General features: G+C 40.6%; 1 protein-coding gene across 1 annotated transcript in view; it reads right to left on the minus strand.

The window, feature by feature from the left end:
- The window catches only part of LOC126273405 (radial spoke head 10 homolog B-like), a 72,373-nt gene extending 61,063 nt beyond the window's left edge, over positions 1-11,310 (minus strand). Inside the window, exons 1-2 of the mRNA XM_049976956.1 lie at positions 11,255-11,310; positions 3,535-3,646 (exon numbers count right to left, since the gene is read on the minus strand). Coding sequence (XP_049832913.1) covers positions 3,535-3,646; positions 11,255-11,310 — 168 coding nt within the window. The remainder of the gene's footprint in view (positions 1-3,534; positions 3,647-11,254) is intronic.
- Positions 11,311-15,852: the final 4,542 nt, after the last annotated feature.

The raw sequence follows: 15,852 nt of genomic DNA on the forward strand, positions 1-15,852 counted from the left end.
TGGGGAACAAGCTTTAAGTATATTGCTGGAAATGCAATCAATTCTGTAAGAGCTTTTACTTTTCAGTGAGTTTATTATTTTACTCATTTCAGAGGGAGAGGTTGGTGGAAATACAGTTGTTTCAAACTGCACAGGCATGGCCTCTTCTATTAGAAGCCTTGCCTCTTCTAGTGAAGATCTAGATCCTATTTTCTCCACAACATTTAAAATATGATTATTGAAAATATTTCCAATTTCAGATTGTTTGTTAGTACACTTGTCATTCAGTTTTATGGCACTAAAGTCTTCCTGTGCTCTTGGTTGCCCTGTTTCCCTTTGAATAATATTCCAAATTGCTTTAACTTTATTATCAGAGTTACTGATCTCAGACATGATACACATGCTTTTGGACTTTTTAATAGCTTTATTTAGTACTGCACAATAGTTTTTATAATTTTGAACAATTTTGGGGTCAGTATTCCCTCTTGCTGTTAGATACAGTTCTCTTTTATGGTTGCAAGATATTCTTATACCTTTAGTTAGCCAAGGTTTTTTATATGTTTTCTTGGAATTATGTTTAACTATTTTCTTGGGAAAACAATTTTCAAATACCTTTAGAAATGTATCATGAAATAAGTTATATTTCAAGTTTGCATCGGGTTCCATATACACTTCATCCCAGTCTAGCTGCTTTAGGCTTTCCCTAAAGTTTGCAGTATTTATATTGTTAATTGAATGCACTGCTTTGAAATTCTGATTTGATATACTGCATGGAGCTATGTCATATACTGTAACTAGCTGTGCACCATGATCTGAAAGACCATTCTCAACAGGATCAGCATTTATATCCTTAAACTTACCTTGGTCTATGAAAAAGTTATCTATCAATGTCCTGCTGTTCTTTGTTATCCGAGTAGGAAATCAATGACGGAGCTCAAATTGAAAGAACTGAGTAATACTACAAGGTCATTCTTCCTATTACACTCTTTCAGGGAATCAACATTGAAATCCCCACAAATGATAATTTGCTTCCCCCTGTCTGACAGATAGCACAACAAAGCATCCAAGTTTTCTAGAAATAGCTGGAAATTCCCTGAGGGGGACCTATACACTGTTACAATTATGAAAGTGCCATCATTTAGTTTTAGTTCAGTGGCACATGCTTCCATATGTTGCTCTACACAACATATTTTAGTTTCTAAATTTTTTGCACTGTGGAAGCTTTTGACATATATGGCAACTCCTCCTCTCATCATATTATCTCTACTTACAAGTGCAGCTAATTTGTACCCATTGATGCTAACCTTTTGCATATCAGTGACAATGTGATGCTCAGACAGGCATAGTTAAGAGAGGGTTGTAGCCTCCTCCTGATGTTCAGTATGTACACTGAGCAATCAGTAAAGGAAACCAAAGAAATATTTTGAGTAGGAATTGAAGTCCAAGGACAAGAAATAAAAGCTCGAAGTTTGCCAATGACACTGTTGTGACATCAACAAGCAGAGTCAACAATGAAATAGTAGTTCATCTGTGATATGCAGAACTTTGTATTATTAGCTTCTCTGGTACTTGTGTGTGACACTTCATGTTTGGTTGTGTAGTAAACATGTTCTATTTTGTGCAAAGTATATTTAACACAAATAAAGTGTTAATTGCTTATAAACTGCATAAGTATTTGAAAACGGAATCAACTCTTTGCACAACACTGTAATTCATTGAGAGAGAGGAAAGGACTTGGAAGAGCAGATGAACAGAATGGACATCATCTTGAAAGGAGGATGTAAGATGAACATCAACAAAAGCAAAACAAGGACAATGGAATATAGTCAAATCAAGTTATACTGAGGGAATTACAGTCAAGAATGAACACTAAAAGTAGCACAGGAGGTATGCTTCTTTGGCAACAAAATAACTGATTATGGACAAAGTAGAGATGATATAAAATGTGTACTATTACTGGAAAGAAAATTATTCCTGAAAAATAGAATTTTATTAACAGCAAACATAGGTTTAAGAGTTAAGAAGTCTTTTTTGAAGGTGTTCATCTGGAGTGTAGTTATGTATGGAAGTGAAACATGGACAATAAACAGTTTAGACAAGAAGAGAATAGAGGCGTTTGAAATGTGGTGCCACTGAAGAGTTCTGAGGATTAGATGAGTGGATCATGTAATTAATGAGGAGGTACTGAATAGAACTGGGGAGACAGCAAATTTGTGGCAGAGCTTGACTAAAAGAAAGAAGCAGTTGATAGGACACATTCTGAGATATCAAGGGATCACCAGTTTAGTACTGGTGAGAATGTGGAGGAGGGGGGGATGGAGGTTAAAATCATTCAGGGAGAACAAGAGATGTATAAAGTAAGCTGATTCAGAAGGATGTAGGTTGCAGTAGTCATTTGGAGACAAGGAACCTTGTGCAAGGTAGAGTAGCATGGAGAGCTGTGTCAAGCCAGTCTTCTGACTGAAGACAACAACAAGCATAATTATGTTACATGCTAATATGCAGTTACTTGTTGTGTATGAGAATTAAAAGTACATCTTTAATAAAGAACTTTTGCCACACAACTAATGTATAGTTCCTTATGTATGAAGAGTGATAGTATGTCAAAGCTGCATCACTTAGATATTATATGTTTCAATCCATCCCACATTACTGAGGACTATATTCCAGTATGGGGTCTACAAAATAAAATGTGTAAATTTATTCAGAGAGAAGAGGAGACTCTAGTTAAAATCTCTTCAGGCAAGAGGTATCTCGAGGCAAGCTGAAAACAGCAGGCAAGTTAACAACAACAAAGTTCAATATTACTCAGTTATAGATGCAAAAACTGCTACAGGTGACAGAAGTCATAGATTCAAGCAGAATGGAACATTAACATCAGATATGAAGAGAAAAGATTTCTTTGTCCAATAATATTTTTAAAAAAGTTGAAAAAAGGTGATTCATCAGAAATAAAGCAGTGAGGTATGCAAGATATTGGATCAAGAAATCATAAATAAAGCAGTAAGGTATGCAAGATATTGGATCAAAAAAACAATGCAGAAAAGGGGTACAAAACAATCATCACTAAAATAAAAAAAATAGCCTGTTGCTAGCATTTCCTTGCTAATTTTGATCTTAAGTTGTCCTGTTTCTCAATTTTTGGGGGATGAGAATATCTTCTTTAATAACTGAAAAGCCCTGTTCCCATTACAATTTTATGGGTGTAAGCCTTCACCATGCTTCCTTTCCTCTAATCATTCATATCTGTTGATAGTTTAAACTGTGCCTAGTTTCAAAAACTATCACTTCCATTACCTTTTGTTTCCATCTATGTCTACTGCTGCCTGGTAAGTAGGTTTTCTGTATTTTTTGATATCTTAGTTTCATTTTTTGGCTTTTTTCTGGCTGCAATTCAATGAAAAACACAGAAGTAAGTGGTTAGTGTTGTCGTTTCACCCCCTTTGGTCTCTCTTTCATTTAGTCATCCTGCTGAATTAGATTTGCTTTGAAAAATGCTCAAATGTACTACTTTGCAAACAGTATATGTAATGGTAATTTTCTGATAGTATTAACCTGTGAAGGATGAAGTACTCCTTCCTCTTGCTGCACATCTTCAAGTACTTGTGAACTGAATGATTTATTACCTTGATTGTCATGGCGATTCAGTTCTATCCCAGATTCTCTGCTGCAAATTACAAAATAAAGTTAAAATTAAGGAAATATAAGCAGACTGTCACACACACACACACACACACACACACACACACACACACACACACACAGAGAGAGAGAGAGAGAGAGAGAGAGAGAGAGAGAGAGAGAATATAAACAGTCCAAACTAGATGAAAATGCTACATACATTTTACACTTTATTTCAAGCAAAGCTTGTAATGCCCAAGTGACTTGATGAATGCTAAGAATACAGGAGGGTTTACTGGGAGGGTTTCATGTAATTTGTGAATGGGCTACATATTTCTTGTATACAAATAATTGAATTGCTTGAGTACTGACTACATAACACCACAGAGCTCTATGGCTCTGGAATTATTTCAGCTTGTCACAGTATGGTAGCTTGCATAGCCCTGCAGTCCCTGATAAACTCATTTGAATTACAACTATTTTGTGTACTGTTGATCAGAAGACATAACCAGGATACCATTGCAAGTGAATGATATGGATGCCAGACTGGCTAACTGTAGGACAGCCAGTTCTGTGTTGCAAAACTTACATTTGAAAATATGGGATCATTTAATTTGCCATTCAACACACCTACTACTTATTTAATTCCACTACATATCAATGCTGGGATTAGCTTTCGCAAATGATAACCTGTTGTACAATCTGCAGAAAAAAATTGAACTATTGTGCAAGTTAAGTTATAGATGAAACAAGTCCACATTTTGATGACTCATAAGATATGAGTACATGACACCTTTTTACAAAACAATAAGACATCTTGTGACCTTGTCAAGCAAAGTAGATGCCTTATGATGAGGGCCGCACGGTATTGTACTGCACTCCAGAAAGAACAGATTGAGCTGTTTGTGTACTCTGGGCAAATGCAAAACAGAATTATAAAATGAATCTTTTAACTCTTTGCAGCATGTAGGAAGTCACTTGCAGGGCTTGTTATACAAGATTTATGACTTTTCCAAATATTGCACTTTTCATGTTTTTCTAACCATTTCAGTTATGTAGATGGCAATAATAAATATTTCAAGTCTTCTCTGTCAGATGTTTCTTAGAACTGGATAACGCACTTCTTGTATCACTATGCATTTCAGCATGTTCATTGCTTGGTTAAGGATAAATATCAACTAAGCAAGTCATAATGTATACATTATTATTTTATGTGACTTTATTTCAAGCAAGCTAAGTAAAACCCATAAAATTGGTATTTTCAATTTAAATATGAAACTTCTGAAATCATTTTTTTTTTTCCTCTAAATTTGGCTTCCACCTCTCGAGAACTGTGGTGTATGAAGCTGATTGCCATAGTGAAGTTGTTACATCAGAAATTCTTTCAGTACCAAGTATATGGTTCCATATTTACAAAAACATGTCATTAATACAAATGAAAAACGTTAATTAATTTTCTGTTGTCCTAAGAATAAATCTGACTGGTTTCCAAGAAAGGTGTAGTGAAATTTTGTATTCATCTGAAAACTTTATGTAGGTGACAGCGATTTTGCAAAATATTGCCACTATCATTCAGAATTATCAGAAAACCATGCAAAAAAATGAAACAATAGACCAATAGTAAATACTGTGGCACTTACTGGAAACAGTCTGCATAGAAACAAAGCGGCTGTAAAACTTGCATAATGCATCATTTACAACAATGTGAGATGATGATCAAAGAATGTGCAAGCCAAAGAACCACTAAGAATGTCTGTTGAGGCAAAGCAGGATTAGGTGGAAAGGTGTTTGCCAACTTGCATTGCTATTTGTAGCATGAAACAAGCTGTTCTGGGATGCATAAAAAAAGAAAGAATCGTGGTTCAAACTGGCTGTAATACATTTATTAGCTAATTTTGACTTTTAGTCATTTTCAAGCACTTATCATGAGCCTCACATTTGACTAAATAGCCAATGCATTGTAGTGCCTCGAGAATTTCGGCGCAAATTCTATAGACCCTCTGCTTTCCACCATCTTGAACATCCAATATTTTACGTGCGAGTGTGATAAATGGGAGAGTGTCTAGCTCGTGGCAGTTTTCTGTGTGCACAGGGTGGATGTGTGTCAAGGGAATGCCACAAGGCGAACGGTTGATTGGCATGGGTAAGTGGTTGCCTCACTCGTCACAGAAGTTACTTGACCAGCACTAGGAGCAAGCATGCCTTACTCCGTGACAGTGCTATGTCAGTCATTATTGTGAACAGTTGAACTGTGTAAAAGAAAAGAAAATACACTTACTTTTACTAACCTACTTAGTGACTCTCTAGAGTTACGGATGGTGGAGTTGTGAGAACCTTGAGAGATTTTGGAACTGTATTTATTGTAAAAGTAATCAACAGTTTCTGATGGACTGGGAGTCATTGGATTTACGAAATATTATTCATTGATGTGAAACTGTTATTTAGTGTTCTGTTTGTGGAAGTGAAATATAGGAGGGTTGATTTAAAAGTATCCTGAGTGTATGCAATCATTTTAAGAGTAGAGAAAATTCCTCCAAACAGCATCATATCTTTGCAGAAGTTGGGCAGATCATTACAGCTGGCTATCCTGAGAATAAGATTGGCAATGATGAAGGGGATGTGTGAGTCTTGCTTCCTCTAGTCACTGGAAACCACCAGAACATGGCTACTGTGGTGTCCATTCTGCAGGGGATGTTTAACAACATAACTCCTCTGGCTTCTCACTCAAATACCAACAAAGTGGGGTGGGAAGGGTTTTCTGTCTTTGGGACTATCTTCCTTCACTTCTTTGATCTTAGCAACCGTTTCTGTTTTTTCCTTTCTTACTTCTCATCTGAGTACTAGTCTATCTTCCCTTCATTCCATATGCATATACTTCTATCGCTGAAGTCTTTCTCATCCTCCGTGGTTTCCTATAACCTTCAACTTATTTCAGAGAAGTGGGCCGAAGAATCAGACTGCATCAACACACATCAACATACACACAAAGCAACACAAACACCCAAACAAGAAAAGTACAGTTTGAGAGCTTGTAAGAGCCATCAATTGTTGTATGGGGAAGTACATGCACATGGTATTATAGGTGATGGTTCTACATTGACTAATTCTAAAAATATATACCTATGTATATAAATAAGAATGACTTTACAACTTGTTGAATAGTGGGGCTCTCTGATAACCTAAGTGAAGATGGTATACCCTTTGATAGCCTAAGCACATATGATAAGTAACGAATGGTATATAGAAGTATGGTAGAGAGGTTGAAAAGTAAAGGACTCTAGGATACAAAGTGAAGTATTAATGAGCAATGTTGGAGACTGAAGTAGGTTTCTAATTTTACTGGATAATATTTAGTGATAGTAGACATGAAGATGTATACTAGGGTGATGAACCATGGAGCCTACTCACAAAGGATAAAGGGGGGCAGGGGCACACTCAGCTTTTAGTGAATGGAAAAAAAAGGGCAGATAGGCAGACCATAGGGGATAGAATATAGGAAGAAGAAAGTGGTGTACCTACCAGAACTGCAGGAGAAAGGTTACCCATAGATTCATCCCATAGGTAAGGGATAAATACTGTGACTAAGGGAAAAAGGGCAGTATAGTGATAGAAATCACATATTTGGTAGGAATTATTGTGGAAAGTTTGAATTTTTAATGCCTCTAGAGTTATTAAGATTTATGGATGTTGGAAAGAACAGGCTCATAAATTTTCTCCAGAGTTTCTCCAGACCACAGAAAGCTCTATTCCATACAAACAAAGGAAGGAGTAGCAAGAAGGACTAAAGGTAAAGGATAAAATATTTAAGGGTCCCTGACACCAGGAATTTACAAGTGGAATTTAAAGGGATGCTTATCCTGTGAAGTTCAAGAATTTATGAAAAATACATATATATCTAGAATTATGGAGTAACTGAATATCTCAGAGAAATGGATTGTTGTTAAGTATGATGTCAATGTACATACTGTATATGTATAAAATATCGAGTGTTCGAGCTAATGGAAGGGATATGTCATGCCTTGAAAATTTCAGCACAAATTCTAGAGACCCTCCTTTTTCCACTGTCTTGAACACCCGATATTTTATGTACGAGCATGAGAAACGGGCGAGTGTCTACCTCAAGCTGGTTTTCTGTGTGTGCAGGGTGGACATGTGTCAAGAGAATGCCACAAGGTGAACGGTTGATCAGCATGGGCAAGTGGTTGCCTTGCTTGTCACAGAAGTTACATGACCAGCACTAGGAGCAAGCACGTCTTACTCCATGATGGTGCTACATCAGTCATTATTGTGAACAGTTGAACTGCGTGAAAGAAAAGAAAATACTCTTACTTTTACTTACTTACTTACTTACTGACTCTCTAGAGTTGTGGATGGTGGACTCGTGAGTAAAGTAATCAACAGTTTCTGATGGAGTCATTGGATTTATGAAACAGGATTCATTGATGTGAAACTTATGTGGTTCTGCTTGTGGAAGTGAAATATAGTAGGGTTGATTTAGAAGTACCCTGAGTGTATGCAATAATTTTAAGAGTAGAGAAAATTCCGTCAAACAGCATCATATCTTCGGAGAAGAAGATGGGCAGATCATCTTAACCGGCTATCCTGAGAAAAAGATCGGCACAGCACCTCCAAGTAAGTCCAATGATGAAGGGGATGTGTGAGTCTTGCACACCAACATCTCATGGCTTCCTCTAGTCACTGGAAACTGCCAGAGCATAAGTAAAGGCACACATCACTTTTATGTGCATGTGTAGCACAAGTACAATCCAACAATGGAAACTCCAGGTTGAAATATCAAAAATATAAGGAAAGGGGTAGATTGATACTCACTGTAAAGATGGCATGCTGAGTTGCAGACAGGCACAAGTAACTTGAAGTTAAGTAACTCTTGCTCTATTGTGACTGAAGGGTTTGAACCTGTGTAAGTTTATGAGGGGAAAAAAATGCTAATGGTGCCAACCTCGCAATACCTATTGTTAAAATGCTGCACCAATGGCCATTTGGCTATCTGCTACTGTTAAAGGTTATTGTTCAGAGTGACTTGGATGAAAGAGCGAGGTACCCATTGCTAATGCTTCTGTCATTGTTTGTGTGTGCAGTAGCAAGCATTTGCTGGTGGTTTATTTTCATTTAACAACAGCTTTAAGAGAGGCTTGGATATGTGCAACATTAGGTAAATGTTGTTGGTAAAAGTTGCTCACGAAATGTCTTAACTCTTTATAAGTTTTTGGCTGAGGCATATTCAAAATTGCTTGGACACAGTCTGGGAATGGTATGATACCCTGTGCTGACACTTCATAGCATAAAAATTTAATAGAAGACTTTCCAAATGTGTTATTGTATGCATCTAGGTCACCATACTGCTGGAAAAGTTGAAATAGAAACTGTAAATGTTCTTTGTGTGCTTGTTCATCACATGAAAAAACCAGGATGTCATCTATAAATCCAAAACAATGTGTACAGAGACTGGCTGTCCAGGAATCGTCCACATGCAGTGCATTGTAGAATGCCAGTCTGAAATGGATCACTATCTTCACTAGTAGTTATATTTGGACTTGTCATCACAGATTCTATGTTACAGATACATTGTGATCAGCTGGTGATTGTGTACCTCCTCAGGAAGCTTGACGTGGTTTAAAAAAAATCAACCCTTAAAGTAAGATGAAAAACTAAAGCAACTTTAAAAGTCCACTATTTACTCTCTTTGCTGATAATGCATCACTTTTAGTTCAAAAATCACCAGATAATGATGTTTGAAAATATTCCTACTATGTTTCCTCTGATCTTCAAACCAGGATCAGTTCCAATGACCTAACTTAAAAAAGAAAGAAATAAATAATATATTCATTTTCGAGGTTCTCAGAAAATGGAGGAGACATAAGATTAAAATGCAATGATCAGGACATGCACTCTTCCAAAGCAATTTTTTCACTCCACATTATAGCATCAGCAGTTGATAACTGGTGCTTTTAAGGCTGCTTAGGATTTTTTTCATTCACTGTCATCCTGTGGCATTATATTTTGGGGTAAATTGTCAGTGGTGAAAGAAGTATCTGTTGCTCAGAAAATAATGGTCCATGTTCTAAGCACAGTTAACACACATCTTTCATGCAGAAATCTTTTTAAAAACCATAAACTATTGTCACTCACACCACAGAATGTCCTATCCCTTAGATGCTTTGCAATTAAGAACCACTCCAGGTACAAAACCAATATGCCTATCATGACCACGATGCAAGGTTAAAACATGCCTTGGATACCAACAAAAAACACTTGAGACTTGTGCAAATGGGAGTACATTACTCAATGCACTCCCATCTGACATAAAACTTTTTGCCAGTGTAATATCTTGATTTAAGAATCAGTTGAAGGCATATCTATTGGAAAAATATTTTATCCTCTTGATGATTGTTTTAATTTAAATAGTTTCCACTGTAGATTAGGGATGACACACTGTACACATACTCATAATGTTTGTTGTTATCACTTTGTAAATTAATACTACGGACTACCTTATCACTCCAATTTTTTATGTTAAGTTTAATTATGTACTTTTTATAATTTAGAATGTGGAATAACTATAATGTATGATTTTGTTGTTTAATATGTAGGAAGTCGAGTGGCAGGGAGTATGAATGATATTCAAGAACTGAAGCCATGAAGTATACACTTTAACACTTCAGAGATAGAGAATATCCGAAGAAGAGCGGCACGTTTTGTCACAGGGTTATTTGGTAAGCGTGATAGCATTACAGAGATGTTTAGCAAACTCAAGTGGCAGACTCTGCAAGAGAGGCATTCTGCATCGTGGTGTACCTTGCTGTCCAGGTTTCGAGAGGCTGTGTTTCTGGATGAGGTATCGAATATATTGCTTCCCCCTACTTATACCTCCTGAGGAGATGACGAATGTAAAATTAGAGAGATTCGAGTGCGCACGGAGGCTTTCCGGCAGTCGTTCTTCCCGCAAACCATATGCAACTGGAGCAGGAAAGGGAGGTAATGACAGTGGTACATAAAGTGCCCTCCGCCACACACCGTTGGGTGGCTTGCTGAGTATAAATGTAGATGTAGATGTAGATTAATGTAGTAATCAAGTAGTTCATGAAACTAATCCAAGCAACACAAATGTGGCTTCACTCATAAACCCTTGAACAATAATGGAAATAATCCTCTTGTAGCTCTCCACACGACAAGACGAGAGATTCATACAAAAAGTGCAATGTAAGTAATACACACAACAATTGATGTGAGCAGTACAAACTAAAAAAAAAAAGTTAAGGATGAGTCAGTGCTCCTCCTCACATATATAGGCGAGTGTCACTGGTAGACAGCATGATGGAGACTGTGGTGTGTGCATGCTTCCGGCAGGTGACCTCTAGTGGCTGACCCATGCTGTTGGCAGTTGATTTAAGTACACACTCATGGTGACACTACACTCAGCACACTCACAATCACATGCACTAGTAGCAGGACTCAGCATGTTTCCCCCGTGTGAAGAGGGCACTCTGCTGACATAGGAGACACCAGTGGCCCACTGAGAGATACATCCATTGGATGCAGAGTGGCAGCAGCTGGAGCCAACAGGAGGGGGTGGGACAACGTGCTGGGCAGGCACCGGAGTGTAGGGCTGGAATGTAGGAAGGTACAGGCACACCTGAGAGTGGTGGCCTGTGTGGTACCCAATGACAATACCGGGGAGGAGGGTGCCATTGCCAACTCTTTGTCATCATAAGTAGGCAAGTCCTAGTGCAGGGGAGATAGGGCTGGACCCACTGACAACAATGGCTAAAGCTGTGATGGCGAGGCGGCCAACGGAGGCGGACTGACCACAACAGCAGGTTGTAGTAATGGGACTGAGGCAGAACATGGAATGGTGCCAGTGGCAGAAGCTGGAGCCCCAGGGTGCTGCACATGGAGGAGGAGGCAGCCAATGGAACAGGGGCCTCCACAGCAGTTGATGATGGGCTCAAGGTAGGGAGAGTTGGGGCAGGCTGCAGTGACAAGGGCAATACCACAAGGAAAAATAGTTGTGCAGGGGGTCCACAGCCTGCCCTGGCAGTTTATCTGGGCAGCCCTGTTGAACAAACTGAACCAAATGGCAGAGAACTGGGTTAGTGGCAATGGCAGCTGGGACGTGTGAGCTCATAATTGGGAAACCATTGACTACAGCCTGTTTCAGTGTCAAGATGAAGGCAAAGCAATTTTTTGTGGTCAAAGTAAGGACCAGGACCTACAGGAAGGCATGTTTAGACTTAGGTCGAAAATGGATTTCATAACTGTGGTGAGACAGAATGGTGCCCAGTGTTGTAGGCCTTTTCAGGCAAGAAAGTGTGAGGGTTACACAAGGAAACCAAGGGTCTATGGTCAGTAATAAGGTGAAACTTGGAGCCAAACAAAAAAAAATTCTGGAGAGCATAGACTATGGCAAGAGCCTCTTTTTCCAATGGAGAGTAACGCCACTGGCCAGAGTGAGAGATTTTGAGGTGAAAGCAATAGCTCATTCAGAGCTATCGGCATATCGGTGTGCTGCTAGGTTTAAAACGCAGGGGAGAGGGGGGGGGGGGGGGGGGCACCAAACAGTGAGGTCATCAGTCCCTTGTTCCCAGTAGAACAATTACCCAAGGGAATAACAGGAGAAAGGATAAAACCAAGAAGAATGACAGAAGGATAGCAAACATTACAATGGACAAAACACGACAAGAAAACCACAGAGAGATGCAAGAGACAGGAAGAGGAGATTAAAACCAAGAAAGCAGATTACCATGGCTGGTTGACCATGAGAATAGAAAAGGAGAAGCCAGCCACTCTGCAACACGTTAAAACGTCCACCCTAAAAGCCCTAGGGTGGAGCACACAGAGGGACAAAGGACATGCACTAAACTTCAGATCAAATGATAAAACCCACCCTCACAAATAAAACATAAAACTAAAGCTGCTGTTGAGGCATTGTTGCCCAACAACAAAGGCAGGATGCTGGGAAATTTAAAAAATGGGCAGTCCAGCAAGAGGTGGACGACTGTCATTTGGGAGCTGCAGCGACACTGAGGTGGATCTTAGCAACAGAGGAGGTAACCATGTATGAGCCACGTATGGCCAATGCAGAGTCGATAAAAGATGACTGATTCCCTGTGACAAGCTTCCACACATTCACAGTCTTCTTAATGACACACAGTTTGTTGTGCATACTGTTATGTCACTCCATCCTTCAAGGCCATAAAATCTTGCGGCACATGACAGAACACAGGTCAGTTTCACAGATACCCATGCAGTTTCTGCATAGCCTTTTTGGCCAGCCTGTCAGCAAGTTCATTGCCTAGGATTCCAATGTATCCTGGGGTCCACACAAACACCACTGAACAACTGGACTGTTCCAGGGCAGAGATGGACTCCTGGATGTTCGCTACCAAAAGATGGAGAGGGTAACACTGGTTGATAGCTTGTAAACTGCTCAGGGAGTCATAACAGAGAAAAAATGACTCACCAGAACAGGAACAGAAGTGCTGTCGTGCACAAAACATGGCCACAAGCATTGCAATGAATACACTCCAGGCAGCAGGCAAGGAATGCTGTTCAATATGGCCTCTGAGGACATAGGCGAAGCCAACATTACTATCAGCCTTTGAGCCATCCGACACAGAGGCTTGAGCACAGTGCTCAGCAAAGTGCTCGGCAATCACATTTGCGCCGGTAGAGAGCATGCCATTGATGTTAAAGCTGTTGGGGTCTGGTAACCAAAAAAATGTCTTGATTCTCATTCAGACTTGTAAGGTGACATATGGCACCAAATGGTCAATACATACCTCTCCCAACACTCCTGTTTCCATCGTTTTACAAGCAGGCGAACACGGGCACGGAGCTGCTTAAAGGCTATTAGGTGCTCTAGGGGAAGGGTGCCACTTATGTCGATGTAGAGCTCGCTGACGCTCTTTCATTGCCTCAGCGACTTCCAGCAACCACCAAGGAACAGTCTTTTGCTGGGGGCACCCTAGAGAATGAGGTATCACATTTTCCACTGCATGAATTATTGTGACTTGCTCTATCCCAACATCGATGGCACCATGTGGAGGAGATTCAATGGTGACAGCAGAGGTGAAGGCTACCCAGTCTGCCTTGTCTAAAACCCATGTGGGTAGGCGTTTGTGGGCATGATGCTGTGGGAGTGGCAGGAAGATGGGGAAGTGGTCACTACCACACAGGTTGTCATGTGCTCTCCAGTGGATAGCTGGGAGGAGTCCTGGGCTGTAAATTGATAAATCAATGTCCAACTAACTACCATGAGCCATACTGAAATGTGTGCTGGCCCCAGTATTTAAGAGGCAGAGGTCGAGTTGTGACAGTATATTTTCGACACCTCTGCCACAGCCAGTAAGCATGGTGCTACACCACAAGGGGTTATGGGCGTTAAAAGCTCCAAAAAATAGGAAAGGTTTAGTGAGTTGATCAATCAACACTGCTGATACATTCAGGGGTACCACACTATCTGGAGGCAGATATATGTTGCAGACAGTTATTTCCTGCATTGTCCTTATCCTGACAGCCACAGCCTCAAGAGGAGTTTGAAGGAGCACAGGCTCATTACATACCAAGTTCAGGACATAAACGTAAACTCCACCTGACACTCTATTATATTCACTACGGTTCTTGTAATATCCCCTGTAGCCACGAAGGGCAGGGGTCCGCATTGCCGGGAACCAGGTTTCTTGGAGGACAATGCAGGAAGCAGGTGTAAAGCTTAAAAGTTGCCATACCTCAGCTAGGTCCACTGGAGGATGACATGATTGTGAGACTGGGAGGGCACAAAATACTGGTGAGGTAGTCTACACCACTGGATCACCTGCTGACACCAACCTATTTCCTGTACGGTATATATCCATTGTGTCTGAGGGTCTGGCAAGATCTAGGTCCTCAGCAGACGCCAGAATTTTCACCTCATCCTCAGACACAGAGCTTGTAGGCAGTGGTGGTGTGGGCGCCACTGCAATTCCCTTGGTCTTGGGGGTCTTCTTTCTGGATTTCTCTCACTGATCCTTGGGTTTCTTTGGCTGGGAGGGCTTCACTGATTCAGTCTCCGGGACTGAGGATGATTGTGAAACCTTACAGTCAACTGCTTTTGGGCACTTCAGCCACTGGCAGGTGTCATCTTCCGCACTAGCAGAAACCTGGGAAGGGAGTGACCCAAAAGACCATTTCCTAGTGAGAGGAGCTGAAGAAGACTTATTCTTCTCTGGCTGAGAAGTGGGGACTGGTGTCCCTGATGGTTGAGGGAACAGTGCTCCTGAGGTAGGTGGTGCGGGTGCAACATGAAGGGAAATGCCCCCCCACCATCAAGGGACAGGTGTAGTATTCCAGCTATGAGAGCCAACTGGAACTTGCAGAACTGATGGGGCTACAACTGTTCTTGTAGCAGCGGCATAAGAGGTGGTCATAGCCACAGGATGGCTCAAATTTTCTCTTGACCTCACTGTAGGTAAGTCAGTCCAGGGTCTTGTATTCCACAATTTTTCTTTCTTACTGTAAAATCCTGCACCCTGGTGGGCAAGGCGAATGATGCTCTCCACAGATGGGAGATGGGGCACATGGAGCATTCAGATGGGATCGACGTCCACAATGTCAACATGTGGTGCTGGAAGTACAGTGGAAGACATATGGCCAAACTTCCAGCACTTAAAACACCGCATTGGGGGAGGAATATATGGCTTGACATCACAGTGGTAGACCATCACCTTGACCTTCTCGGGGAATGTGTCACCCTTGAAGGCCGAGATAAAGGCACCTGTGGTAACCTGATTATCCCTTGGACCCCGATGGACACACCAGATGAAATGAACTCTAGTTGGCAAGCAGTTCATCATCAGACTACAAACGAAAGTTCCCTGTGGAATATAATACTCTGGACCATATTTAAGCTCTTATGATCGTAACGGAAACATCCCCCAGCTTGTCACAAGTGAGTAATGCCCGTGACTGGGCAGAGGATGCCATTTTTTATCAAGACTGACCCTGACCACATTTTGGACAAGCCATCCATCTCCCCAAACTTGTCCTCTTAATACTCTACAAAAAAATGAGGCTTCATCGAGACAAAGGAGTCCCCATCAGCTCTTGTACATACCAGGTTCTGGGCGAATAAGGTTCACTGCCATCCTTATCCTGGAGTTCCTCCCATGGTGTGTCCAGGGAGGGGAACTATTTACAATCGTTATGTCCTTGCATTGTACTGAGACTTGGAATGCTTAGAGACTGCTGGCATTT

The sequence above is a fragment of the Schistocerca gregaria genome, chromosome 5, assembly GCF_023897955.1.
Source record: "Schistocerca gregaria isolate iqSchGreg1 chromosome 5, iqSchGreg1.2, whole genome shotgun sequence".
Taxonomy (NCBI): Eukaryota; Metazoa; Arthropoda; class Insecta; order Orthoptera; family Acrididae; genus Schistocerca; species Schistocerca gregaria.